Here is a 25105-nt window from a genome sequence, read left to right on the forward strand (position 1 = left end):
CATCTCTTCCCTCCTTGTTCTCCCTCAGCGCTGAGGCGATCGATCCAGGCCGGAGATGCCGCCCTCCAGTCCAGCAGACCTCCGTGGTGATGTCGCCGCCACCGAAAGCCGGAACGCCGTCTCCGCTCCGAGACGGCCCGCCACAGCATCAGCTCCAGGCCGCCGCCCCAGCTCCGGGTCCCGCAGTCTCTGCTCCGGGCCGCCGCCCCAGTTCTGGGTCCCGCAGTCTTTGCTCCGGGCTGCTGCCCCAGCTCCGGGTCCCACAGTCTCCGCTCCGGGCCGCTGCCCCAGCTCCGCGGGTCCCACAGTCTCCGCTCCGGGCCGCCGCCCCAGCTCCGGGTCCTACAGTCTCAGCTCCGAGCCCCGCTGCATCAACTCCAGGCCGCCGCCGAAAGCCAGAACGCCGCACCAGCAAGTCGGGCCGCTGCTGCCTCAGCCCCGAAGACGGCCGGCCTCTCGTTGGTGAGTCCTGGCTGGCTCTGCCTCCGGAGCCTCGGGGTCAGTCGCAGGCTGGAGGCCGCCAGCTCCGCCATTAGGCCTCAGTGGAGACGGAGGCAAAGAAGGGGGATACGACACGAAAAAGTTGCATTCCCCCCCCCCCCAACACAACCCAACAAACTAAAACTTAACCAAAACAAGACAAAAAAAACGACAGAAAAAAGAAAAACCAGACGGACTGCAGGCGAGCCGCAGCTGTTAACAGCGCCGCCACTTCCGGAGGGGTGAAATAAATGTATTTGTGTGCAGCAGGACAAATAAGGTAAAAATATGCAGTTTTAATTATTGCAAAACACCAAATCAAAATATCGATATCATCCACATGTCCGCTTGTATCATTACTATTATGTAATTCTAAAATAAATAACCATATAGTTATTTTAAACAGAACAATTTTGAAGGAAAAGTCACACCTAGTGTGGTTTGAAAATGTAAGCTGATTGTTCATGCTCTCCTACCCCTCAAGCCTGATAGTATATAAGATAAGTAAATGAAATACATTTTGGGAAGTCTGGAAAAGGAGAAACAAATATGCGACTTTTTTGTAGAAAAGGCCCATCTGCCGAATGAAGTTGAATTTTCTCATTCCCTGGATTTTCGCATTTGCTTATTCCACCTGGAATAAACAGCATGGCTGTCTATTTTTTTTACATAATTTAACTTTTTTTTGTATTTTCAGTTATGGGAGTGCTCTTATTGTACTTTTGACCAATGCCGTATGGCACATGTGCTGCAATTGTTCCCATCGCCTGTGCCCCTTTAACGTGGAACATTTGATCATCAAAGAAAATATGAGGGCGAATCTTTTCTAACATTGGCCCCTTTGGTGCCCCGGCGAGGAAGAGTGCTTCATCAACGTCCAGCCCCCAGTCTCGGAGGGTCTTCAAAACCCTTGCTCCAGAACTTGCGGCGCTTCTTGCTGTGACAAGATAAGTCCTGATCGGGCAGTCGCAACGTAAATCTTTGGCATGGAATTTCTTCTGGAGTTTTCCCAATACTTCCAAAAATCCTTTGAGTGGACCCTATATGTAAAATAAATGGACAAATTATACTTTACTGGGAAAGGTTTCTGTGTCCCGATCTAGAAACAGGAATAGAGAATAAAACAGAGTAACCATAAATTACACCCAAATTGTTTTTAAATGTTTGCGGCCATTTCCAGCACAAGTCCTGCTCTTCAGGAAATGCAAACAGTTCTGGGAAAGATTAATCTTGGTGTGGCTATCATTTCCCCATCATATTTCATTTACATGTTGATTTCAAGAATACAACTGGATCAAAAGGTTGCGAAGTACAGTTCTTACGGTTTGCTGCCTGTCAAATAAGGAATACATCTATCTCAAAGAACTCTTATAACCTCATGTAAGGTAAAGGTCCCCAATGTGGTATTGGTTTTATTTTCACTGATTCTCAATATTAAATTACACGTGTTAACCTTTGTTAGAAAACCAACACTGACAAAGATTGTAGCATCTGCACACATGATTCTATAACCTGTGGGCCCCATTGATTGCTGCTCCAAACAGGCAGCATTTCACAAGGACCCTTCCATAGCATATAGTTCCCCATTTCCCAATACCCACCACTGCCTCTTTTTCCCTTTCAATTCTCCACTACCTGTTTCCGTTCTTCCTCTCTATTTATTGATAGTTGGTATCCATTTGCAGCTCTTATCTTTCATTTCTAATTTAAATTTCCATCCTTACACCCGACATTTGCAATAATTTAGTTTAGTTTAATTTAGAGAGTCAGCGTGGAATTAGGGCCTATGGACCATTGAGTCCACACCGACGATCGATCGCCCATCCACACTGGTTCTAAGTTATCCCACTTTCGGGTTCAATCCCAAAAAAACTAGGGGCAATTTACAAGGGGCCAATTAACCCACAAACCTGCATGTCTTTGGGAAGGAAATCAGAGCACCTGGATAAAACCCACGTGCTCACAGAGAAAATGTGCAAATTCTACACAGACAGCATCCGAGGCCAGGATCAAACCCAGGTCTCTGGCACTGTGAAACATAGAAACATAGAAAATAGGTGCAGGAGTAGGCCATTCGGCCCTTCGAGCCTGCACCGCCATTCAATATGATCATGGCTGATCATCCAACTCAGTATCCTGTACCTGCCTTCTCTCCATACCCCCTGATCCCTTTAGCCACAAGGGCCACATCTAACTCCCTCTTAAATTAAGCAATTAACCTAGCAATTATAGACCTGTTAGTTTGACTTCAGTGGTGGGCAAATTAATGGAAAAGATACTTAGAGACAATATATATAAGCATCTAGATAAACAGGGTCTGATTAGGAACAGTCAACATGGATTTGTGCCTGGAAGGTCATGTTTGACTAATCTTCTTGAATTTTTTGAAGAGGTTACTAGGGAAATTGACGAGGGTAAAGCAGTGGATGTTGTCTATATGGACTTTAGTAAGGCCTTTGACAAGGTTCCTCATGGAAGGTTGGTTAAGAAGGTTCAAATGTTGGGTATAAATGCAGGAATAGCAAGATGGATTCAACAGTGGCTGAATGGGAGAAGCCAGATGGTAATGGTGGATGGCTGTTTATCGGGTTGGAGGCAGGTGACTAGTGGGGTGCCTCAGGGATCTGTGTTGGGTCCTTTGTTGTTTGTCATGTACATCAATGATCTGGATGAAGGTGTGGTAAATTGGATTAGTAAGTATGCAGATGATACCAAGATAGGGGGTGTTGTGGATAATGAAGAGGATTTCCAAAGTCTACAGAGTGATTTAGGCCATTTGGAAAAATGGGCTGAAAGATGGCAGATGGAGTTTAATGCTGATAAATGTGAGGTGCTACACCTTGGCAGGACAAATCAAAATAGGACGTACATGGTAAATGGTAGGGAATTGAAGAATACAGTTGAACAGAGGGATCTGGGTATAACCGTGCATAGTTCCTTGAAGGTGGAATCTCATATAGATAGGGTGGTAAAGAAAGCTTTTGGTATGCTAGCCTTTATAAATCAGAGCATTGAGTATAGAAGCTGGGATGTAATGTTAAAATTGTACAAGGCATTGGTGAGACCAAATCTGGAGTATGGTGTACAATTTTGGTCGCCAAATTATAGGAAGGATGTCAACAAAATAGAGAGAGTACAGAGGAGATTTACTAGAATGTTGCCTGGGTTTCAACAACTAAGTTACAGAGATAGGTTGAATAAGTTAGGTCTTTATTCTTTGGAGCGCAGAAGGTTAAGGGGGGACCTGATAGAGGTCTTTAAAATGATGAGAGGGATAGACAGAGTTGATGTGGACAAGCTTTTCCCTTTGAGAATAGGGAAGATTCAAACAAGAGGACATGACTTCAGAATTAAGGGACAGAAGTTTAGGGGTAATATGAGGGGGAACTTCTTTACGCAGAGAGTGGTGGCGGTGTGGAATGAGCTCCCAGTGGAAGTGGTGGAGGCAGGTTCATTGGTATCATTTAAAAATAAATTGGATAGGCATATGGATGAGAAGGGAATGGAGGGTTATGGTACGAGTGCAGGCAGGTGGGACTAAGGGGAAAATAAATTTGTTCGGCATGGACTTGTAGGGCCGAGATGGCCTGTTTCCGTGCTGTAATTGTTATATGGTTATATGGTTATATGGTTAAATATAGCCAATGCACTGGCCTCAACTACCTTCTGCGGCAGAGAATTCCAGCGATTCACCACTCTCTGTGTGAAAAAAGTTTTCCTCGTCTCGGTCCTAAAAGATTTCCCCCTTATCCTTAAACTGTGACCCCTTGTTCTGGACTTCCCCAACATCGGGAACAATCTTCCTGCATCTAGCCTGTCCAACCCCTTAAGAATTTTGTAAGTTTCTATAAGATCCCCCCTCAATCCTCTAAATTATAGCGAGTACAAACCGAGTCTATCCAGTCTTTCTTCATATGAAAGTCCTGACATCCCAGGAATCAGTCTGGTGAACCTTCCCTGTACTCCCTCTATGGCAAGAATGTCTTTCCTCAGATTAGGAGACCAAAACTATACGCAATACTCCAGGTGTGGTCTCACCAAGACCCTGTACAACTGCAGTAGAACCTCCCTGCTCCTATACTCAAATCCTTTTGCTATGAATGCTAACATACCATTCGCCTTCTTCACTGCCTGCTGCACCTGCATGCCTACTTTCAATGACTGGTGTACCATGACACCCAGGTCTTGTTGCATCGCCCCGTTTCCTAATTGGCCACCATTCAGATAATAGTCTACTTTCCTGTTTTTGCCACCATAGTGGATAACCTCACATTTATCCACATTATACTGCATCTGCCATGCATTTGCCCACTCACCCAGCCTATCCAAGTCACCTTGCAGCCTCATAGCATCCTCCTCACAGCTAACACTGCCCCCCAGCTTCGTGTCATCCGCAAACTTGGAGATGTTGCATTCAATTCCCTCGTCCAAATCATTAATATATATCGTAAATAGCTGGGGTCCCAGAACTGAGCCGTGCGGTACCCCACTAGTCACTGCCTGCCATTGTGAAAAGGACCCGTTTACTCCTACTCTTTGCTTCCTGTCTGCCAGCCAGTTCTCTATCCACATCAATACTGAACCCCCAATACCGTGTGCTTTAAGTTTGTATACTAATCTCTTATGTGGGACCTTGTCGAAAACCTTCTGAAAGTCCAGATATAACACATCCACTGGTTCTCCCTTATCCACTACTAGTTACATCCTCGAAAAATTCTATAAGATTCGTTAGACATGATTTACCCTTCATAAATCCATACTGACTTTGTCCAATGATTTCCCCACTTTCCAAATGTGCTGCTATCCCATCTTTAATAACTGATTCTAGCAGTTTCCCCACTACCGACGTTAGACTAACTGGTCTGTAATTCCCCGTTTTCTCTCTCACTCCCTTTTTAAAAAGTGGTGTTACATTAGCTACCCTCCAATCCTCAGGAACTACTCCCGAATCTAAAGAGTTTTGAAAAATTATCACTAATGCATCCACTATTTCTGGGGCTACTTCCTTAAGTACTCTGGGATGCAGCCTATCTGGCCCTGGGGATTTATCGGCCTTTAATCCATTCAATTTACCTAACACCACTTCCCGGCTAACCTGGATTTCACTCAGTTCCTCCATCTCATTTGAACCCCGGTCCCCTGCTATTTCCGGCAGATTATTTATTTCTTCCTTAGTGAAGACAGAACCAAAGTAGTTATTCAATTGGTCTGCCATGTCCTTGTTCCCCATGATCAATTCACCTGTTTCTGACTGCAAGGGACCAACATTTGTTTTAACTAATCTTTTTCTCTTCACATATCTATAAAAGCTTTTGCAGTCAGTTTTTATGTTCCCTGCCAGTTTTCTTTCATAATCTATTTTCCCTTTCCTAATTAAGCCCTTTGTCCTCCTCTGCTGGTCTCTGAATTTCTCCCAGTCCTCTGGTAGGCTGCTTTTTCTGGCTAATTTGTACGCTTCATCTTTTGTTTTGATACTATCCCTGATTTCACTTGTTATCCACGGATGCACTACCTTCCCTAATTTATTGTTTTGCCAAACTGGGATGAACAATTGTTGTAGTTCATCCATGCAGTCTTTAAATGCCTTCCATTGCATATCCACCGTCAACCCATTAAGAATCAATCGCCAGTCTATCTTGGCCAATTCACATCTCATACCCTCAAAGTTACCTTTCTTTAAGTTCAGGACCCTTGTTTCTAAATTAACGATGTCATTCTCGATCCTAATGAAGAAGTCAACGATATTATGGTCACTCTTGCCCAAGGGGCCACGCACAACAAGACTGCTAACTAACCCTTCCTCATTACTCGACACCCAGTCTAGAATAGCCTGCTCTCTCGTTGGTTCCTCTACATGTTGGTTTAGAAAACTATCCCGCATACATTCCAAGAAATCCTCTTCCTCAGCACCCTTGCCAATTTGATTCACCCAATCTATATGTAGATTGAAGTCACCCATTATAACTGTTTTACCTTTGTTGCACGCATTTCTAATTTCCTGTTTGATGCCATCCTCAACTCCACTACTACTGTTAGGTGGCCTGTACACAACTCCCACTAGCGTTTTCTGCCCCTTAGTGTTTCGCAGCTCTACCCATATCGATTCCACATCCTCAAAGCTAATGTCCTTCCTTTCTATTGCGTTAAATCTGCTCTCTAACCAGCAACGCTACCCCACCTCCTTTCCCTTTCTGTCTATCCCTCCTGAATATTGAATATCCCTGGATGTGAAGCAGAAGTACTACCTGCTGTGCCACTGTACCACCATCTTGAAAAAAAAATGAAGGCATTGCTGTTACTTTTGCTAGCTATTAATTAAAAGGACCTCTTTCCATCATATAGATTCAAGTTATTGAATCAGCAATTTGGATCATGAGCAAATCAAGGCCCTTTTGCATTTGCAAATCATAATCAAAAAGAAAAAAAACACTTGTTTTCATTATATATAGGATTGCAGTCAGGCATTACCAAATATATTTTGAATTAATTGTTTTGAAAGCCAAACTCAATTAAATATCCAAAGACTGGATACTGAATAATCCTGATTTAAATTAAAAGTGTTAAGAGTTATTTTCATAATATTGTGACCTCTGTGTTCCTCTTTTTGTCAATTAACAAAACATAGAAACAAGTTTCATTTCCATGATCATTACTGATTAGCGTCATCCTCACTTTGACAGTGTTTGGCCTAAATTTATAATCAAGCACTCTTAAGACAAAGCCTAGCACCCCATGGAATAGGGGAGAAACAACCTGGCAGATTATCAGTCTGAATATACGCCTTTAGAAATTTCATTTGAAACAGGTGGCAAGTTCATTAATAAACAAGAATAAAAAATGTTGTAACCATCAATAGATGCCATTCTTAGCATGCCATGTGTGGGATGGGATCAGGGATGACTTTTAAGCTATTTTAAAGCTTGCCACTTGCCTCAAGCCTGTAACTAGATTTGTGTTCACTTTGGCCTGTCTTTGGATAGCTGCAGCTTCAGGATTGCCAACGGCTGTTAATGGTTGAGATATTTCTTGAGCTCATTGAAGTTTTTTATCCCCCCTGTTTTACTCTGCCTTTGTGAGACTCACCTTTCACAGTTTTGATCCCCTTAAACGGAAAGTGTTCCGCGATGGATGGAACTAGGTGAGGTGTTGGGTGATAGGCAGATGGAGCCAGGTGGGAGATGGGAGGGGGGAAATTTGAGAGAGGCTGTTGGGTGATAGATGTAAAAAATAAGAAAAAGGGTGATGGGGCCACATTGGGGAGGGGCGTACATAGAGGCAGAGCTGGAAGGTGATAGTTTGAACAATTTAAGGGAGGGATGATGGGCAGATGGAACCAGTCGGTGGAGGAGAATTGAAAGGTAAACAAAGGGAGAATATATCCAAGTGGATAATTGTGTGTGTGGTGGACAGATAGACTTGGGTGGAGGAGATTAATTAATCTAGGCAATAAAGGGTAGGGATTGCACAGTTCCTCGTATTGTAACTACATGAAAGATATTTTGCAGAAAACGTTTCAGGCAAAAACTGTGTAGAACCAGCACGGAATAAATGAAAAACTAATGGCTGCTCTGTCAAATCAAAGACTGCAGATGCTGAAATCAGAAGCAAATAAACTGTTGAAAGAATTAAGGAGGTAAGGCAACATCTATGGAGGCAAAAGGAAGGTTAACGTTTTGAGCTGGGGCCCTGCATCAGGACCATCCCTCTGCCTACACACCTGTTGAGTTCTTCCAACAGTTTATTTTTTAGTTCCTCCGTGAAACTGTAGACAAAGTGGAAAGTGGTGTGCGCATCAAATTTACCTTAGCAAGCGATTTGTTTTCATACTTCTTCTCGTGCTCAAAAAAGGTATCCAATCCATGAAGTTTTACAATTTTCTCTGACTCGTCAGAGAAAAGAACAGCATCACCATCAAATGCAACCCTCAGCTGCTTATCTGAAAGATTCAGTTCCTTCTTCATCTGAAACATGGTGGCAGCTGCAATTCCTGAAATCACAGAAAAGGCAGAGTATTGGTCCACACCGGCCAACAATGTCTCCAGTTACACTAGTCCCACTTGCCTGTGCTTGGATCATATCCCTCCAAACCTGTCCTATCCATGTAGAATATCCTACCTTATAGCTAACATTCCCATTTAAGCCACAAGAAATGTCAATTTAAACCCGTACAGTAATTCAACAAACACTAAAGTTTGAAAATGACTTAAACTTATGATGTTCAGGGGCTGAAACTAAATTTAGAAATCAGAATACCAAATTCTGAAACAGCTTATTCCCCTTTTGTTATCAGAGTACTGAATGGACCACAAAAGCTAAGGGTGTTGCCTCAATCTTCCAGCCTACCTCATTGTGGTCCTTGCACTTTTTTAATCTGTACTTTCTCTGGAGCTACAACACTAATGCTGTCGCACTGTATTCTGTACTATAGTTACTTTTCTCATTACACTACCTGTTGTACTTGCATATGGCTTGATTGAACTCATGGATAGTATGATTTGACTGGATAGAATGCAAACAATATTTTTCACTATGTCTCTGTACACATGACAATCATAAATCAATACCAGTACTAATTCCAAACATTCTTTTGGACCTGTAGATTTGAGGGATCAATCCAAAGACATCAAGTTCATGGTGAAATGTATCAATTCTTGTGCTTAACTCCCTTGTTTCCCCAGCATTTTATTCCAGAAGTTGCTTTTACATGTGCGAAAAGCACCCCAGCTACTGGAAGATCATTAACCTCCTCATGCTATGGGTAATGGTCCCAGTGAGCTGAGAGTAATGTGATATCAACAGGTGCAAGACTCAAAACTATCTAGTGTACAGTTCAGAGAACTGCTTTTTTTTTCAATGCCATGATCTTAAAGCATGTTGTGAACGTGGAATGTGATTAATATTGTGTTTGGCTGCACAACAAAGGAAGAAAAGATGAACAGCAGATGTGTCAACGTTGCCCTCACTTCATTGACATATCACTTGATGTCATTGCTGGGATCTGTAAGGGGCCAGAGAACAACCATTTTTTACTCGTGAGAGGGCATGCATATGTTGATATTCATTTATATCTTGATTTGTGTGCAAAAAAACCACAAATTCTTTAATCTAACACACACTAGGACCTATCCCATCCCCCCACCCCACCCCCCCCCCCCCCCCCCCCCCCCCCGGCACTCCCTCGCCTCCCCCCACACTACAATGTCTCCCCCCCCTCCTATGCTGTAGTCCCTTAACCCACCAGCCCCCAACCCTACATCTCTCTGCACCCAGGCCCCTACCCCACCTCTCTCTCTCCCAAAGATCTTATAGCGGAGCTCCGCTATAAGATCTTTGCTCTCTCTCTCCCTCCCCCAGCCCTACCCAACCCTCCTGCGCCACCACTACCCCACTTGCACTACTCCCCTCCTCTCTCCCCGGGCCGCGCCCCCCTCTCCCCGCCTAGGCCGCAGGCCTCCCCGCTGCCCGGGCCCCCCCCCTCCCCCACCTAGGCCGCAGGCCTCCCCGCTGCCCCGGGCCGCGCACACCCCTCTCCCCACCTAGGCCGCAGGCCTCCCCGCTGCCCCGGGCCGCGCACCCCCTCTCCCCGCCTGGGCCCCAGGCCTCCCCGCTCGCTGAGCCGGGCCGTGCACCCCCTCTCCCAGCCTAGGCCCCAGGCTGCCCCGCGCCGCGCACCCCTTCTCCCCGCTCGCTACCCCGGGCCGCGCACCCCCCTCTCCCCGCCCAAGTCAAAGACCAAAGCAAAGATACGGGAGCTGAGGCGGAAGCAAAGGTCCGATCTTTGGCCAGAAGCAGGATGGCGGAACAAGATGGCGGAAGCAAGATTGCGGAGGCTGGTTGCTAAAATGGGTCCTATAATCAACCATGAATCTGCCCATGACCGTACCACGCGTTTTGCGTAGGAGTAGGCCATCTTGCTCCACTATAAGATCTTTGCTAAGAACATCTAAGTGCATCATTCCTTCCACCAACATTGATTGGGGAATAAGGTGCTAAATGGTGAGCGCAGACATAAGGAGCTGGAACCAATTTACCATATTATATTTGAGAGTCACAACCTGAATTAATGAGAGATTGTGATTTCTAGACTGGGGTGGGCTTGATCTGTGTAGGTACCCAAAGAAATTATGATTTGTAATCAGAAATTATAGTTTTTGATAGCCTGGCCGAAACCTGAACATACAGAAGATGTTAATAAGTTAGGTTGGTTTTCTTGGAGAAAGCATTTCTGCTCCTCCTTGTCCAATGGCAAATACGCCTTTTCATCCAGCACTTCTCTCCTCCCTTTGGCTGCTGAGTTTCTCGAAAATCAAAGTTGAAATGTTAGAAAATATTTTTAGTCAGTTTATGGCACAGATTGAAATAAGTGACCTGTTTTGAAATGAGAGTGCTTTGGTCAACCATATTGCCAAATTGCCACTGTTAAAGCAAGAGTGAGTTTAGTTTAGTTTAGTTTAGTTTAGAGATACAGCGCGGAAACAGGTCCTTCGGCCCACCGGATCCGCGCCGACTAGCGACACCCGTTTATTAACACTATCCTAGGAACAATTTTTACATTTATCAAGCCAGTTAACCTATACACCTGTACGTCTTTGGAGTGTGGAAGATCTCGGAGAAAACCAAAGCAGGTCACGGGGAGAAGGTACAAGCTCTGCACAGACAGCACCCATATTCGGGATCGAAACCGGGTCCCCAGCGCTGCATTCGCTGTAAGGCAGCAACTCTACCACTGCGCCACCGTGCTACCGAGTCTGAAGCTGCTGAGCATCTGCTTAATATTTATTGCAAAAGATAGAGGCAAAAAGCTAGAGTAACACAGTGGGACAGGCAGCATCTCTGTAGAGAAGGAATGTGTGACGTTTCAGGTCGAGCCCCTTCTCGACTCTAAATGCCACCCATTCCTTCTTTTCAGAGATGCTGCCTGTCCCGCTGAGTTACTCCAGCTTTTTGTGTCTATGTTCGGTTTAAACCAGCATCTACAGTTCTTTCCTACACTAATATTTATACCATTTTATTTTCCGATCCAGCTGAAAATCAATCACTTAATTACAGGGCTTCAAATGTATTAAGGTTTGTCCTTGTGCCTTCCAGCTAAGATGGCGCCTACCTGCGGCGACATTTTGCCAGTCGCACAACAGAAAATCTTCAAATATATTATTTTTGAGCTCACCTGCATCAAAGAGTCTGCGGAAATCAACGTTGTAAGTAGCGAGCTGCTCACGCATTTTAATGCATTAGCACTACTGCAAACTCCCGAAGGTAAGTAAGGGAATCCCTTACCTTGTGGAGGCGTGCAGGTATAGTAAGTACTGTACCTGTAAACACCAGGGAGGCCTTCATGGAGTCCGAATCGAGGCCGTCGGGCAGGATCTCCCAGCAGCAACGGAGCTGGAGGTGCCGACTATAAGGGAATTCCTGATCTCAGGGGAATCCCCGACCTCGCGGAGACTCGTAAGTACTGTACCTTTATACACCGAGGAGGGCTTCGTGGAGTACAGAAACATGGTGTCAGGCAGGAATACAAGTAAGACTGAAGCGGAGGGGACTTCGGCCCCCTCTCCCTACCATCCTACTGGCCAAAGTACAGTCACTAGAAAACAAAGCGGAAGACTTAAGGGCAAGGCTGCTTTACCAAAAAGAGCTGAGGGAATGCTCTGTGTTCTGTTTCACAGACACATGGCTGACCCCCAGCTCCCCAGACTCAGCGGTCCAGCCTGAAGGGTTCTCCTTCCACCGTATGGACCATACGCAGGCATCTGGGAAAGGGAGAGGAGGGGGCATCTGGGAAAGGGAGAGGAGGGGGCATCTGCCTCATGGTCAACTCTGCATGGTGCTCAGATGTGGCAGTCCTATCCAACTCCTGCTCTCCACACCTCGAACATCTGGCGGTGAAGTGCCGCCCCTTCCACCTATCGTCGGAATTCTCCTCCATCATCCTGACCGCGGTCTACATCCCACCCCAGGCAGACGTCTGTCTGGCACAGGAAGAGCTGCACGCCGCGGTCAACAAGCACCAGACGGCTTACCCCGAGGCATTTACCACCGTAGCTGGGGGCTTCAACAAAGCCAACCTTAAGAAATTGCTCCCTAACTTCCAACAACATGTCTCTTGCAGCACCAGAGGACCAAACACCCTCGACCACTGCTACACCACCATCAAGGATGCCTACCGCTCTATCCCTCGCCCTCACTTCAGTAATTCCTACCGTACTTGGTGCTGCTTTTTCCTGCCTACAGCCAGCAATTAAAGAGCGCACCACCAGAGCTGGAGATTGTACTGAGCTGGTCGGGGGGGGAGGGGGCAGAGGAAAAGCTCCAGGACTGTTTGGAGTTTGTAGACTGGGCAATGTTCAGGGACTCGGCAACGGACCTGAATGAATTTGCCACAGTCGTTACAGAATTCATTAAGCAATGTGTGGAGGACTTTCAACATCACAACAAAAACCTTCCGAGTGTTTCCCAACCATAAGCCTTGGATGAACCATGAGATCCACACTCTTCTGAAGTCCAGATCCCGGGCATTCAGGCCTGGAGATACAGAGATCTACAAGAAGTCCAGATACAACTTTGGTAAGGCCATCAAAAGGGCCAAAAGGGACTTCTGCTCCAAGCTGGAGGATGACACAACTAGAATTCAGCAAGTGTGACGGGGCTTGAATGCAATCACCTCCTACAAGGCGAAATCAGGAGGCAGCTCAAATGTCAGCAAAGCATCACTCCCTGACGAGCTCAATGTGTTCTATGCACGCTTTGATAAGGAGAACACTGACGTGCCTGCCCGAGCCCCCATTCGCCGTGGTGGTATTTCAGTCACAGTCACAGAGGCCGACGTCAGATGATCCTTCAGAGGGGTGAACCCTCGGAAAACGCCTGAACCTGATGGTATATCCGAGCGTGTTTTAAAAACCTGTGCAGCCCAACTGGCTGGAGTTTTTACAGATATTTTCAACCTCTCACTTCTGAGGTCTGAGGTTCCCACCTGCTTTAAAAGAGCATCAATAATACCGGTGCCCAAGAGCAAGGTGACGTGCCTCAATGACTATCGACCAGTGGCACTAACGTCTGTGGTGATGAAGTGCCTCGAGAGGCTGATCATGGCGCAAATCAACTCATACTTCGACAAAAACCTGGACCCACCGCAGTTTGCTTACCGCCACAACAGATCAACGGTGGATACAATCTCACTAGCTCACCATTCCGCTCTGGATCACTTGGACAACAAAAACTCATATGTCATGCTGTTATTCATTGACCGCAGCTCGACATTTAATACCATCACCCCTCCAAGCTGGTTACCAAGCTCTCAGATCTGGGTCTCTGCGCATCCCTCTGCAATTGGATCCTCGACTTTCTCATTCACAGGCCCACAGTCTGCCCTATTGGTGGAAATGTGTCATCCTCGATAACAATCAGCACGGGAGCACCTCAAGGCAGTGTGCTCATCCCCGTGCTGTACTCACTCTATAATCATGACTGCGTAGCCGGACATAGTGCGAACTCCATCATCAAGTTCACCGACGACACCACTCTTGTGGGACGTATCACTGATGGGGACGAGTCAGAGTATAGAAGTGAGATCGACCGATTGACCAAATGGTGCCAGCACAATAACCTTGCTCTCAACACCAGCAAAACCAAGGAACTGATTGTGGACTTCGGAAGGGGTAGGATGGGAACCCACAGTCCCGTTTATATCAATGGTGGAAAGGGTCAAGAACTTCTAATTCCTGGGCGTGCATATTTCCGAAGATCTCTCCTGGTCCTAGAGCACTGATGCAATCATAAAGAAAGCACATTAGCCCCTCTACTTCCTGAGCATATTACGGAGAGTCAGTATGTCAAGGAGGACTCTCTCGGACTTCTACAGGTGCATAGTATGAAGCATGCTGACCAGTTGCATCGTGGCTTGGTTCGGCAACCTGAGCGTCCAGGAGCGGAAAAGGCTGCAAAAGGTTGTAAACACTGCCCAGTCCATCATCGGCTCTGACCTCCCTACCATCGAGGGGATCTATCGCAGTCACTGCCTCAAAAAGGCTGCCAGCATCATGAAGGACCCACACTATCCTGGCCACACACTCATCTCCCCGATGCCTTCAGGTAGAAGGTACAGGAGCCTGAAATCTGCAACATCCAGGTTCAGGAACAGCTGCTTCCCCACAGCCATCAGACTATTAAACACAACTTCAAACAAACTCTGAACTATAACAGCCTATTGCACTTTATCTGTTTATTTATGTGTGTATATATATATTCTATGGTATATGGTCACACTGATCTGATCTGTAGTTACGCCTACAATATTCTGTCGTGCTGCAGCAAGCAAGAATTTAATTGTCCTATCTGGGACACATGACAATAAACTTTTGTCTTGTCTTGTCTTGTCAGTAAAGACTCACGCAAGAGAAGTGTAAATAATAATGTGACACTATATTTTTGAGGCATAGCGTGCCTGGTTATGGCATAGAAATTTTAACAGCATGATGCAAAGTTGAATGTGCCCTGAGTGCTCAAATACTATGCATTTTGCATACATAAAGTGTTTGATAATCTCCAAAGTTATATTAATAACATCTACCCAATACGTGAAGTAATGAACATTACTCATTTGTACAACATCACATTAGTTAAATGTAACCACAGCACAGTAAAATATCAGATCGCACAAGGAGGAAATGTTAATAATACCAAAATATCATATCATCTACTGAGCCTTTATGGCCAAATTTTCAACATGCAAAATTCCTCACTTGCAATGTAAATTTATGAAATCTATCTTTCCAGCTAATTGTGGTGACCATTGTACCAGTTTAACTTTCAGAAACAATTAATTCCGAGTAAAACCGCATTGTTAATTATGCTAAATAAAATGTCTTATTACTCTTGCATCAAACCAAAGGACACATTTTGCACTTAATGACTTGCAGTGTATTCATCATCTGCCAGCTGGTGATGAACTGTCACATATTTGTTGACTTGCTTTGTTGCAAGGCCAGTTTTCTCATGACTTGGCAACTGCAAACAGATTTGACCAATTCTGCAACATGTTATAGAGAAGTGTGACAAAAGGAAGTGACATTGTGATCACACTATTCATTTCACACTAGTCCCTAAGATATCAAAACAAACATACTTTACTATTCTGTACTCCTGCTGTACTTGCATACAGCAACATTATCTCAACTAAAAATGCTATTCTTTCTTAGTTTCTTCATTGCAGTCCTTTCCACGTTGTTGTTGCCTTCAGCACTTTCACTCCTTCAAATGTTCAACACCCTGAATGAGTTTGAAGAACAAGCTAAATGCTTACGGCATTGTGTAATTAAGATATATGCTTGACAGATAATTATGCGGTAAAATTAGACAGTCTTTAAAAATCAGACAGGGGAAATTTAGTTTAGTTTAGGGATACAGTGCGGAAACAGGCCCTTCGACCCACTGAGTCCGTGCTGACCAGCAATCCCTGCACACTAACACTATCCTGTACACACTACGAACAATTTACAATTATACCAAGCTAATTAACCTGCAAACCTGTATGTCTTTGGAGTGTGGGAGGAAACCGGAGCATCCAGAGAAAACCCACGCAGGTCACGGGGAGAACGTACAAACTCCATACCGAAGGCACCTGTGGTCGGGATCAAACCAGGGTATCTGCAGCTGTATGGCAGCTACTCTACCGCTGCGCCACCATGCTGCCCCTTTGACAACTCTGTTCCTACATAAATAAATTGGACCCTCAGATTACAATATAGGCACCACACAGTTATTTTAACACAGCAAGAAGATCCACTATGTTTTTCATTTGAGTATTCACTGCCATTCAATATCATGGCTGATTTGTAACTTAACTCCACTGAACTACTTCTGCCCCAACAATATTGATATATTTGCTGTAGAAAAATGCATCAATCCTATGTTTGAAATTAAGAAGTGACCTAACCACAATTTTCATTTGTAGAACAAATTCCAATTTTTGCATGTAGAAATGTTTCGCAATGTTTGACCTGAGGAGGGAAGGTTTCAGAATTTCTAATTGGAGAAATAATTTAAATCTCTCATGAAAGTTCCCATTAATCTTTTGAAAATACGACTTAAATCGCTCGTCAAATCACCACTTCACCATCTACATTCCAAATCCTAGGTTGTTTATTTGCTCTTTAGGATTTAACCCTTGAATCACAGATTGACCAATTTTTATTCCAGTTTGTCTATGTTGGACTCTCCAAACATCAAAATATCTTTCCTAAGGGAAACATCTCAAATTCTCACTGCTGTGTTCTGTCCTCTAGATATAAAGGTTAACATTCCATTAGCTTTTGTTTAATTCCTGCAGTTATCCATGACACTTAATGATCATCATTCATAGAAACATAGAAAAATAGGTGCAAGAGTAGGCCAGTCAATATGATCATGGCTGATCATCCAAAATCAGTACCCCGTGCCAGCTTTTCCGCATATCCCTTGATTCCTTTAGCCCTAAGAGCTAAATCTAACTCTCACTTGAAAACATCCAGTGAATTGGCCTCCATTGCCTTCTGTGGCAGATAATTCCCTCCGTCTCTTTGAACCACCTTGGCTTTCTGTTTTAGAAAGATTTGGTGCAAAATAATGGCTGTACTAAACTGGAGTTACATCAAGGAAGCAATGACTGTTTTAGGGCTTGGGCTCAACTCTACAGATATCGCACATTGTCATAGAGGTAGGAATGATCATGGTCTATGCTAAGGTCAATTGAGGATCGTGAGCAAGAATTGGGATGAAGTCAGGCAATCAGGAAGGTGATAGGGGTGGGGATCACCACAGATATCTTCAGTGGGCATGAGGTTTGGAGATCATCAGGTAAGGATTCAAGGAAGCTTGTGTGTCAGATTTGCCAGCGGAACATGGTAAAAGTTTGGGGCAGGGGGAACTAAGGATTAAAGGTATTCATGAATTTAACATTCAGGGCTTCAATCCCTGTACAATGGCTTGTTGTCCCAAAGTGTGCTTCCTGGGCAACTTGGTCTGATTTCCCTCACAATGCTCCAAGAAGAGCACTACACGAGGAAGCACTTCATTCTGACTCAAAGATTGTGTTGGCTGAATTGCATCAGGGAATTACGTTATATTTCCAGAGCAAATGGATCAGAAACTATCATTTCAGAAATAAAATGCAATTTAAATTGCTTAATGCTAAAATATGTTGTCAATCAATTTTGCGGCAAACATATTTTAATATTCTTTCTAACACAGTCCAGCTTATTCCACAATGCAGATATGAGTGGCAATCTCAGTGTATCGATGAGTAGTAATAACTCTCAGCATGACGTTTCTATGAGCTGCAAGAAAAATGAGCTTAAGAGGGGAATTGGGTGGGAAATGACTTTTTGCTATAAAGGAACTGCCTGGACAATTCCATCATCTTTTCTTCCTTACACCAAGCCTTTCAGCCCCGCTCTATATCCCTTTACCTCAGGCCTCCCACCACCCAATCCCTCTCCCACATCATCACCATGCAGGTCAGTCCCATCACTTCCCAAGACATTCCCTAACAGCACCACTCAACAGCTCCCCCACACCATCCCCTGGTAGCCCCAATGCATCAACTTGTTACGCCATCTTAGTCGGGGTGGTTGAGTTGGGCTAGAAGGCCTGCTTCAGTACCATATAACTCTATGTCTCTTTCCTGGCTCTTCCTCAGTCTTGGTTCCCACACACCGGATTTCCCCCTTTTCCCAAGGGATGCTTAATGTTCTTGAAATTTGTTGCATTGCAGCCGATGGAAAAAAAGATCAATGCGACTACAGGCATTGAGCTGCCCAATGAGGATGTTGGAGAAGTCCTGTGGTCATAATATCACACGATTAAGAGCAGCACAGTAATGCATCTGGTAGAGCTACTGTTTCACAGTGCCAGAGACTTGGGTTTGCACATTTCCCCTGTGACTGCATGGGTTACATCAGGGTGCTCAAGTTTCCACCCACATCCCTAAGATATGCAGGTTTGCATATTGTCTTCTGAAAATTACCTCTAAAACACGGTCGGCAACCTTGTTCTGCAAGGGGGCCGGGACGCATGTCTGAGCGGATGGCAGGCTACATCTATCACATGTACACATGGATCCCACCCCGGATGGCAGGCATCAAATCACATGTTCACAGAAGGTAGACAAAAATGCTGGAGAAATTCAGCGGGTGAGGCAGCCTCATGCAATCCTTGCACGTCTCACCCGCTGAGTTTCTCCAGCATTGTTGTCTAACGATTTTTCCAACATCGGCAGTTCTTTCTTAAACGTGTTCACAGAAGGTGCGCGGCTGTGCCGGCGGCTTCGCACAGGATGCGGTACAGCCAGAGCTTGGCCGCTGTTCGGGTGCCCGGCCACTGCTCAGGTCGCTCGGCGGGCCGGATGATTACGGGAAGAAAAATCTGCCTGCGGGCTGGATGATTCTGTGTTATGGGCAGGATTCGGCCCCGGGGGACCATAGGTTGCCGATCCGTGCTCTAAAGCGTAGGGAGTGGATGCGGAAGTGGGATAACATAGAAATAGTGTGAATAAATTATTGATAGTCAGCGGGACCAAATGGGTTGAAGGGCCTGTTTCCATGCAGTATCTTTCCATCAATTGATCGAAGGCTTAAGATACTTCCCACCAGAATCAGCAATATGAAAATTCCCATACAATCCCAATCTATTTCAGGCTACGCCATCCCTCTTTCCCCATAAATTTTAAAACAGTCCATGCCTTAAAAACAATGAATACTAAATGGGTTGTTTACAAGCAAATGATAGGAGTGTTAGCAGATAAAATGCAAACATCTATCACTATCTCACTTCACTGATTTGTATTTCAACAAACAAATTCACATGCCCAATATCAGTGTCAGCAAATCTGGAGGAGTGGAGACAGCCATGTAAACAATAAAGCACCTTACAAAAGAATTCTCAACCCCAACACAAACACTAAAGTGTTTAAGAAGGAACTGCAGATGCTGGAGAATCGAAGGTACACAAAAAAGCTGGAGAAATTCAGCGGGTTCTATGCAGCATCTATGGAGCGAAGGAAGTCTGAAGAAGGGTTTCGGCCCGAAACGTTGCCTATTTTCTTCGCTCCATAGATGCTGCTGCACCCGCTGAGTTTCTCCAGCTTTTTTGTGTACCTACAAACACTAAAGTGTTAGGAGCTCCAGAGAAAATTCCTGGCCAAAAATGTGCTACTATTTATTTTTAGTGCAGCGATTTCACGGGCAAAACATATCACAGAGCCAGTATTTATTTTTGTTGGTAAATTGGTATTTTATCTTATATTTTTATAATACAAATAAAACTTCAGACAGCAAACAGGAGTAAAGGTCGATTCAATATTATATTCAACTAATTATCGGAAAACCATAGTATGAATAGATCAGATGATATTTTCAATGAAGTAAAGATTCAGGAGAGAAAAATCAGAAAATAACTTTTCTCAAAGCTCTCAAATAGAATGAGGTAAATTCCATCTGTACATACGCCTGTTGCATAGAATGCATACTTCAATCTGAACTTAAACAGTTCGATTCTTTGGTGGCTGCCCTGCCGAAGGCCAAAACTGGTTTATTTTCTACTGGCTTGCAAAACCATTTCATCACATTGTGGATTATTTTGTAAGGTCCTTACCTGCTTCAATTGCTTCTCCCACCTTCTCTGCATCTACCGATAGGTATAAATTGGTAAGATATGCTGTCAGGTACCCAATTGGGCTTTTCCCACCCGTCATACAGAATCTTTCAATTGACAGTCCTATTTTTTAAAAAAAGAACACGTCATTAACAAGATGAAATTTCTAGGATGTTTGCTGAAATTCATTTTAAATTTATAATTAGATAATTATAAAATAATCAAACTACAATGCACATTTTTGTTCATCAGCATTCTATTATAAAATTACGTCAATCCCTCACAATGATGATTCATTCACTCACACATGCCTTAACATGCTGAAAACACAGCTCATGGGTTTTAGTGCTCAGCAACCTCTTTCATGTTTGCACAAGTTTGCACACGTTATGATCAAGGCATGTGCACAGAATGCATGGATGCATATTTCTCCACAGTGTTGTGAAAATCAGCACTGGTCTAAATTTATTTACATGCTAAAGGCACAGAAGTTTAGGGGTAATATGAGGGGGAACTTCTTTACTCAGAGAGTGGTAGCGGTGTGGAATGAGCTTCCAGTGGAAGTGGTGGAGGCAGGTTCATTGATATCATTTAAAAATAAATTGGATAGGCATATGGATGAGAAGGGAATGGAGGGTTATGGTATTAGTGCAGGCAGGTGGGACTAAGGGGAAAGAAAAATTTGTTCGGCACGGACTTGTAGGGCCGAGATGGCCTGTTTCCGTGCTGTAATTAAATGCTGTAATGACAATTAAATTGACTATTGATATTGACTATTAATTGTTATATGGTTAAGGGTACAAGACATCAACTATTAAATCACGTCCTGTCAATACATGCACAGGATGCTCAGGTTGGTGATCTTACTTTAAAGGAGTTTGTAAAACCCAAGGAAGAAATACAGATGCATTCTAACAAAATCTCTCACAATTATACTCTCAGAAGCTGACTTGTCATGGAATGCATAGTTAACTCTCTTGCTTCATGTTTAACATTGGTCTGGGCAGGTTAGGAATGTGCACTGACAGCTCAGTAAGTTACACCCATCACTATAAGGGAGACACAGGGCCCAAATTTAACTGAGCCCATTTGTCAGTTGGAAAAAGGCCAGCCAATTATTTCTTTTTTTTTTTGCCGCCTTCTGTGTCTTTTGAGCAAACAAGCAGGACAGAATGTGAACTCTAACAGATCCACTTCCACTATGAGCACCTCATACGTAATTTTAGTTGAAGGCCTGAGGTCTTTGGTTAAAGTTGAAGGCAAGGTCTTCAGTTTGACAGCCTCACTGAGAATTCTTCATTCAAAAAAGCTCCCAAGTTCAAAACCTCTACCAGCTAACAATTCAAGGGCAACATGGAAGTATTACATTTTGCCCACACAAACCAGTGATTCGATTACTTTCTCAAGACCAATAAGGATCATAAGATATAGGAGTAGAATTAGGTCATTCAGCCCATCAAGTCTACTCCACAGTTGAATCATGGCTGATCTATCTTTCCATCCAAACCCCATTCTCTTGCCTTCTCCCCATAACCTCTGACACCCGTACTAATCCTCCCCCCCCCACTCACTTATTTTTTCGCCTCCTGCTGGCCAGCGACTATAACGGCTACTGCCGCCTGGCTCTCCTCCAAAAACGCCAACATTTTTCCCATTTCGTTAGCGATTTCACTTCCTCCACCCCCCCCTCCGGCCCGGCTCTGTCACGCTGGCCGAAGCCAAAGATCGCCTGCTCCCCCCACTGCTTTTCGCCATTCTCGCTGGCTTGCACTCTCCGAAAATCCCGCGCGTCAACGGCCTGTGGGCCCGCAGGCGCATTGAGGGCGTACGCAGCGCCTTGATGTCGGACGCAGCGTCTTCATGTCTACTCTTTAAATTTAGTCATTTTTCTGTACACAATTTCACTGAGCACCTATTTCACTCCCTCTGGCTTTACATTTCACTCGTTCCCCCCTCCTTATCGGAAACCCACTTATCTTCTTTTCATCTCTGCATTTTGCCAACCCTTCTGTATCCACCCAACATTTACCAAGCTTTATTCCCCACCCCCCAAACCTCTTTCCCAGCTTTCTATTCACCTCCACTCTGGTCGAAGAAGGCTCTTGACCTGAAATGTCACCTTTCCTTGCCCTACAGATATACTGCTTGACCCATTGAGTTACTACAGCGCTTTGTGCTTTTTGCTTTGTCAACCAGCATCTCCAGTTCCTTGTGTCTCCAAATATATATCAGAGTTTCTGTAAACATACCATAATGATTAATACTGTTGATCAGCCGTACTCCCACTTGAGCATGGTTGTTCGTCATCAGAACTATATCAAATATTTCATCGCTGTCAGGATAGAGTTCACGAAGTCGTAAATTAACCGTTTCGAGTGCCTGGAAGAAACAGCATCATTACATTCCAACTAAAGACATATTGCTGATTTGTAAACACAGTGGAAAAAGTAAATGATCCACTTCTCCAAAAAATGAAAGCGGTTTTGAACTATTAATTAAAATCCCGGATCAATGACACTCTAGCACTGTCGAGTATATTAAGATAATTGTGTTTGTTCGAACTGGAATTTCAACTGTACTTGCTGATATCCTTTCATATAATTCCCTTAAATACTTTTCCAATTTTATTGATTTAACTATTTAGACTTTACTTTAAACCTTAAGAGATACAGTGTGAAAACAGGCCTTTCGGCCCAGAGTCCATGCAGACCAGCAATCACCCTGTACACTAACACTATCCTACACACTAGGGACAATTTACAGATTCCAATTAACCTACAAGCCTGTTCTTTGGAGTGTGGGAGGAAACTGGAGCACCCAGAGAAAGCCCACGTGGTCACAGGGAGAATGTCCAGACTCCGTACCGACATCACTTGTAGTCAGGATCGAACCAGGGTACTGGCACTGTAAGGCAGCAACTCTATCATTGTGCTGCTCATTTCTGAATAACTGAACTAAGTGACGATGAAAAAAATTACCGGGTACTCCTCACTGATCTAAAAGGAAAATGTCTATCTCTGGCAGGCCAAGTTATTGAGAATTACGGAAGTATTCATTTAATCACTTAAATTAATAACATATACATCACCCATGAAAGAACTGGTTGCACTATTGCATTACCAAGAATTTGTAAATTCAGCAATACTTTCCAATTTTTGTGTTCACAACGTATCTGTGTAGATTTGATTGTACATGTATTTTCACTTTCACATTCAACAATTGTAAAGATTCATTTTTACCTGCCAAGGTAGACAAAAATGCTGGAGAAACTAAGCGGGTGAGGCAGCATCTAGGGAGCGAAGGAATAGGTGACATTTTGGTTTCTACCTGCCAAAGTCACTCTCTTCCTCCCACTTGCCCTCTACAAATGTTCATGATCTTTCTGAATGATTTTCTGCAAATCCTTTTGTGGGAGCATGGCGGTGGGGATGTGTTGCAAAATATTGGAGGAAGGTGTTATAAAATCTTTGAGGAAGATCCAAAATGAAATATCTCTATAATAGCGTACTAGAGTTTCAAATATTTTCCTGTGTTAGTTATTTTGGAAAAGTTCAACATTTTCCAAGGCCGAGGCCACAAGGCTTTTATTTTCTGACTGAAATATAAAAGGACTGGAAATTTCAAAATGAATAGTTCTCCTTTATGCCACTGTAAACTACTGTTAACTCTATCATTGCCAAAACTATTTTGTTCCCCTTCTGCCTGGAAGGCAAATTGTTGTTCATGTGTTTCATACTCCGCATAAGTCTCTGCTAGTTGTTTCATTACAGTTGGGATGGGTGGCACAATCGAAGCTGTCGCAGTACAGTGGGGCAAGATGCTAGAACTCTGGTGTGAGTCACCGCTCCTGCACACTATCCACAGTTCCCTCCGGACAGAAGCTTCCCTTAAATTAATCTTGCGGCCGGAACACGAAGTAATTCATTGCATTACAATCTTTGCACGAACCTCCCTTTCCGAGCTGAGCGCAGGGGCGGTATAAAATAAAGTTATTTTGTCCGCAGAGCATTCAAAATATCACAAGCACCAACGCATTTCATCTTTGACTCGGTTTTATGGAAGGGCGATGCATGGAGCTCAGGAGATGGAGCTGGAGAAGGGGTGGGGATAAGGGATACGCTGTACCTTGATTAAGGGGAAGGCCGGACCCTTCCGCAATGGTTCCTCTTCGTGCTCCTGCTGGTATTTCATGTAGGTCTCCAGCCCCTGTTCATCGTAGATTTTTCTTTCTTCCGTCATGTTAAAGAGGCAGCGAGAGGACACCGCGATCGTGATGGCATCCTGAGACTTGGGCTGGCGAGAAGGGCAGTAACGTTACATTATTAGCAATAATATCAAGTTGCATCCTTTCACTGTAACTGTACAACCACCGCTCCCCGCAACCTCCAGGCCTTGTGTACTCACAGTCCGCAGCTTCTTCGTGGAGGCCAGGCTATCAAATCTCGCTTTTGCAGCCTCCCAGTCGCCCTCAGCGTCGCCGGAGCCTTCGTTAACCTGAGGATCGCTTTGATCAGCAGCCGAGGGTTTCATTTCCCCTTCGCTCATCTTCAAAGCAGCTGTGACTATGAGTGGATACAGGCCGGGATCTCTAACGGGGTGGCTCAGCTCCTTAACGAAACTAGGAAGTGTGAGCGCTGGGCGTTGTTGCAGACGTGATGCTAACTGAGCGCAAGGCGGGCCGCTTGAACTCAGACCGGCGGAAATTGAACTGCAGCAGAGGCAACACCAAAGATCTTATAGCTCCTCTATAATCTTTGGGCAACACCATTCATTTATCAGAATCCCAGTATCTGCAGGATGTTGCTTTTCAAAAGCTTAAAAACACGTGATTTACTTTATTCACAACAGTTCCAGGCAGATTTTAAAAACGTCCTAGAATACGAAACGAAATAACCTCGAGCGAGCAAACTGCTTGTATTTATTTTAAGCAAAACACAAAGTGCCAGAGGAGGCGGCGGCACGGTGGGGTAGCGGTAGACCGGGGTTAGCAATGTTA

General features: G+C 44.3%; 1 protein-coding gene across 1 annotated transcript; it reads right to left on the bottom strand.

Moving 5' to 3' along the window:
* Nucleotides 1-756: 756 nt before the first annotated feature.
* On the bottom strand, nt 757-24810 carry LOC129697153 (cytosolic 5'-nucleotidase 1A-like). The gene is made up of 6 exons (XM_055635413.1): nt 24514-24810; nt 24235-24402; nt 22359-22488; nt 20110-20232; nt 8283-8467; nt 757-1520 (listed from the first exon to the last, which is right to left on the bottom strand). The coding sequence occupies exons 1-6, from the start codon at nt 24652-24654 to the stop codon at nt 1155-1157; spliced, it is 1113 nt and encodes a 370-aa protein (XP_055491388.1). The 5' UTR covers nt 24655-24810; the 3' UTR covers nt 757-1154.
* Nucleotides 24811-25105: the final 295 nt, after the last annotated feature.

The sequence above is a fragment of the Leucoraja erinacea genome, chromosome 5, assembly GCF_028641065.1.
Source record: "Leucoraja erinacea ecotype New England chromosome 5, Leri_hhj_1, whole genome shotgun sequence".
Lineage (NCBI taxonomy): Eukaryota > Metazoa > Chordata > Chondrichthyes > Rajiformes > Rajidae > Leucoraja > Leucoraja erinaceus.

What these genes read in the sequence shown, in the direction of transcription:
- LOC129697153 (XM_055635413.1), bottom strand. Translation starts at nt 24,654, where the DNA reads ATGAGCGAAGGGGAAATGAAACCCTCGGCTGCTGATCAAAGCGATCCT. An exon ending in CAACAGTATTAATCATTATG is followed by an intron (nt 20,233 to 22,358) that starts GTATGTTTACAG and finishes TTTAAAAAATAG; the next exon opens with GACTGTCAATTGAAAGATTC. An exon ending in AAAACAAATCGCTTGCTAAG is followed by an intron (nt 1,521 to 8,282) that starts GTAAATTTGATG and finishes TTTTACATATAG; the next exon opens with GGTCCACTCAAAGGATTTTT.